Source organism: Calliphora vicina, chromosome 1 (genome assembly GCF_958450345.1).
Source record: "Calliphora vicina chromosome 1, idCalVici1.1, whole genome shotgun sequence".
Lineage (NCBI taxonomy): Eukaryota > Metazoa > Arthropoda > Insecta > Diptera > Calliphoridae > Calliphora > Calliphora vicina.
Window position 1 is genome coordinate 25488204 of NC_088780.1, and position 4558 is coordinate 25492761.

Here is a 4558-nt window from a genome sequence, read left to right on the forward strand (position 1 = left end):
TAAAATTAAATAAGCCGGTTTGTGCCTAAGGATAAATATTACATTCAAAAATCTCACCCTCGAGTTTGTTTATGCCTAGGTTCATTTTTGAAATTTAAGGATAAGAAGATAGGTAATCTTTAAATGTGTCGTAATTTTCAATGACTTCTGTGATTTAGTGAAACCAGATTTCACATTAACGCTCGCAAATGTAATGAGAAATTGTATGTGAAAATCTAAATTTAAATCTCAACATGGGCACCGATTTTTGTGCATTTTGTACAAAAACATTTATCTAATTCACCGGATTTGGCAAGTTTTATATTTTCTATTACAGTGAAGTAACGAGACCTTTTTTCTAATCGTTAGCTTATAGAAGTTTATCGTTAACTACCGACAATTTTTACCGAAAAAAATCGGTAAAATTTTCAACAGAATAGCTTTTAACGAGAATTATCGTTAACTAACGATTATTGACTACTTAACGACAAAATTTTGTCGTTAAAAAATTACAGAATTGCGGTACAGGTAAATTTCACATTCCTACATTCATGAATTTAAATTTATAGGGTACAAAATATGTAAAGAGATAAGTCAGAACAAAGTTATTCATATACATATTTTGATTCAAAACTTGTTAAATGTTCAAATTATTTTGTTCATTTGTGGATACATAATTTAGCTATTAGCCATTACAAAGGTGACTGTCAAAATTATAAGATCACTTACTTTTTGTTCTGTTTATCAAAAAATACAAATATGTAGTATTGATTGGTACTATTGGGTAAAATACTTGTTGCTCAAACGTAGTTCATATAGGAACTAGTGTTAGTTCTATTTATAAACCAAAGTATCAGAAATGTACATTTTGAACTGCGTCAAAATTATTTTGCCATCAAAATCTCATTTTTGAGAAAATCTAAGATAGAGCGTAGCGTGTTGAACCAATATTTCGATTAGTTACAGACGGAATGACAAAATCCCCTAATATCCCCCTATTTTTTTGGTGGTGGATATACAAATTTGGTAAAGATCGGGAGTGCTGTGCATAAAGTAAAGTTGATCAATCTTGGAAAATATCTAAAATTTTAGAAATTAAAATTTCTGTTATTTAACAAATTTTTGCAAAATTTTCCTGATAGCCTTTTGAATACAACTCCAGTGACGGTACCGTGAAATAGCTCCCAAATGAAATAACTCCCAATGAAATAATTCCCAAACTTGAAAAATGAAATAACTACCAAAGGGTAAAATGAAATTACTCCCAATAATCGGCGATTTCATAATTTTAAAAATATTAGTCCCAAAAAAGCGAAATAACTCCCAATGAAATAAATCCCAATAGAAATTAAATAATTCCCAACCCGAAGCAATTTATTTATGTAATTTAATAAAAGGAACTAAAAAAGTGAAATTACTCTTCGCTTACCAAACATTTTTTGCATTGCGGGCCTATAGCGTAGCGCAAAGTTTTACTCCTTTGCGCCCGGCCGAAGGACGGCAATGCAAAAAACTTTTCTGAGTGAAGCCAGTTTTTGATATTTATGGGTTCTGCTTTTGCAAATGAAAATGAAATAACTCCCAATACAGTGAAATAACACCTAATTCCCAAAATAAAATAAAACCCAACAAAAATTTCATTGGGAGTTGTTTCATTGGGAGTTATTGCATTATGAAATAAATCGCAACAAAAAATTATGAAATAACTCCCTATGCGTTAGGAGTTGTTTCATAATGAAATAAGTCCTAAGTTGTATGAAAAATTTGTTGGGTGTTATTTCATCTTTTCGTGGGGAGTTATTTCATTTGGGAGTTATTTCACGGTACCTCCAGTGACATCAACAAAAAATAATTGTAAAATCGAACATATTTTTATGCTATAAAACAGTAAAATTAATAATTTAAAAACTTATTTGGGGTATTCACACGGTCTACTATTTGGTCATATTATAATAATGTCCTAATATATTATGATAGTTTAAAATTTTTTTTGTTATGTTTCAAACAAAAAAGTTCTAAACTAATAAGACTATTTGAACTATGTCTGGTTTTTTTTGTTTAAAACACAACAACAACCATCATAATATATTATGACAATATAACTAATAGCAGACCGTGTGAATAACCCAATTAAAAATTACGCAATTTTCACAAATATATTTTTCAAAGAATTTAAACAATTCTACATTTACAGTCATATCGAGCTATTTTTATATTCCATCTCTAAAAAAAAGCATCACAGTTGGCACCAAAGTATAAGACAGGTAATAACATAATTTGTTGCTGGAACAAGAAATGAATTGGAATGGAATATTTAGTTCAATACTTTTGTAGCACAGGTTTTAGTACGAGCTGTATTTCCGAGCATTTAAATTTTTATCAATATTCACTTCATGTAGTAGGTAAAAAATAACATTATGTTAGGTACGCAGCGGCTGACTGAGAATGTCATATGTACTACTTCAGGGTAGAGAATTGAATGGTACAAATCCTGTAAAGTACTTTTAAAAAATACACACTCATAAATACATTTAAATATATTGGTTATTTATCTTGTTTTTTTTTTGCGACATCTGTTAATTAGTTACGACCATTTACATTTCAGTTGACGATGAATTGGACTGGGAGTATAAATTATTCAAGAACTTTTTTTGTACCCTTCACCATGAACGGTAAGGTTGGGTATTGCCATTCCGTTTGTAATTTCTACATTTATCATTTGCGACCTCATAGAGTATGTATATTCTGGATCGTTATAGATATAGCTATGTACGTCTGTTGAAATCAACATTCCAAAGCTCCAAAAAAACTTACATACATGATTGATACATCAGTATATCCTCTATAGTTCAATTTAGATTGCTATTTAACTGAGAATTTTTTTGGGGGAATAGTTTTTACACGATGCTTATAAATTTTACAATAAAAAATACGTTTTTGTGTTCTATCAATTATATTCATTAGATGTTTCTAAATTTCAATTCCGTTATTCGTTATTCGATTTTTGACCTAATTCGAAATCGAATATTCGGCTATAAACTACGCATTTATAAAATTAAATGTGCGAAAAAAAATTACAACAAATAAGAGAGATATATTCGGCTGTGCCGAATCTTATATACCCTTCACCAAATTATACTTTAAAATAATAATTTTAACATTTTTAGGTGAATATTTTTTTTCTATTAGTGAAAAAAAAATGTATGGCAAAAATAAAATGTTTAAATTTCTTTTTTAATTTTTTTTTCCAAATTTAGTTTTTTCTGAAATTTATTAGCGAAAAAAAATTTATGACAAAAAAATTTTTTTTTTAGTGAAAAAAAATTCTTGTTAAAAATATTTTCACGATTTTGAGCCATTGTAGGTGCGACTTACTATGGACTTTATATAAGCCGTATAAGCAACAACAGAGGCATAACATGGGGTTTAGGCGGCCGCCTGGCAGCTCTTGACTTTGCCGACGACATATGCCTTCTAACACATAGTCACTCTGACATGGTGCAAAGCCTTCAAATGGTAGAGACAGAAGCTGCAAAGGCAGGACTCAAAGTAAATATAAATAAGACGAAGGTAATGCGAGTAAATGCAACATCCTACCGGCCATTCTCTATCCAAGACATCCAACTACAGGACGTGCACCACTTTTGCTACTTGGGTAGCATCATAACATCGACTGGAGGCTCTTCTGATGATGTCTCAAATCGCACCATGAGAGCTCGGCAAGCTTTCGGACAACTAAGCACAGTTTGGAAATCACCATCAATCTCCACCCGCACTAAGCTAACAATTTTCAATTCGTGTGTTAAGTCTGTGCTCCTTTATGGCTGTGAAACGTGGAATATGGCGGCTAGAGACATAAACACTTTGCAAGTTTTCCACAACTGGCCCTACAGAATATCAAACACACACCTCTGGACAGTCACAAATCAAAGGCAAATACATTCCGAAGTTTTGAGAAGGAAATGGCGATGGATAGGCCACGCATTACGAAGACCACCCGGAGATGTAACCCGCAAAGCCATTGACTGGAATCCGCAAGGTAGTAGAAGGAGAGGACGGCCTGCCCACACTTGGAGAAGACAGTTAGACATAGAGGCTTCGCTAGCAGGAAAAAGTTGGAATGAAATCAAGAACCTAGCATCAAACAGAAACGATTGGAAATCTTTTGTTGAGGCCCTATGTTCCTTATAGGAACTAAAGGAATTAATAATAATAATATAAGCCGTTGCAAAGGTCTTTGAAATATGTATCATTAGACTTAGTAATCCAGATATAGATCAAGAATATGTCAAACATCGAGGTTTTCCTGGTTTTTTTCTTTTAAAATTTGTAGGCCGATTATCTCGAGTCGGTTCTATAGCGGATATTTTGATGTATGAATCATGTATGTAGGTTATTTGGGGGCTACGGTTAGTTGATTTCAACATTCAGCTATCTATAACGATCCAGAATATACATACATTAGAGTTAATTTTAAAAATTTGATTTGCGGGTATCATCATTTTTCTGAAGGTCTTTGTGCAAATAAAATTAATGGCGTGGTTCAACGCACCTGAAGACGCGCATTTTGAGGACATTT

The 4558-nt window shown here is 32.0% G+C and overlaps 1 protein-coding gene across 1 annotated transcript; it reads left to right on the forward strand.

Annotated features, from left to right (window-relative positions):
- The first annotated feature begins 3474 nt into the window (after positions 1-3474).
- On the forward strand, positions 3475-4170 carry LOC135960442 (uncharacterized). Its single transcript, XM_065511773.1, has one exon. It carries the CDS (start codon positions 3475-3477, stop codon positions 4168-4170), a length of 696 nt encoding a protein of 231 aa, XP_065367845.1.
- Positions 4171-4558: the final 388 nt, after the last annotated feature.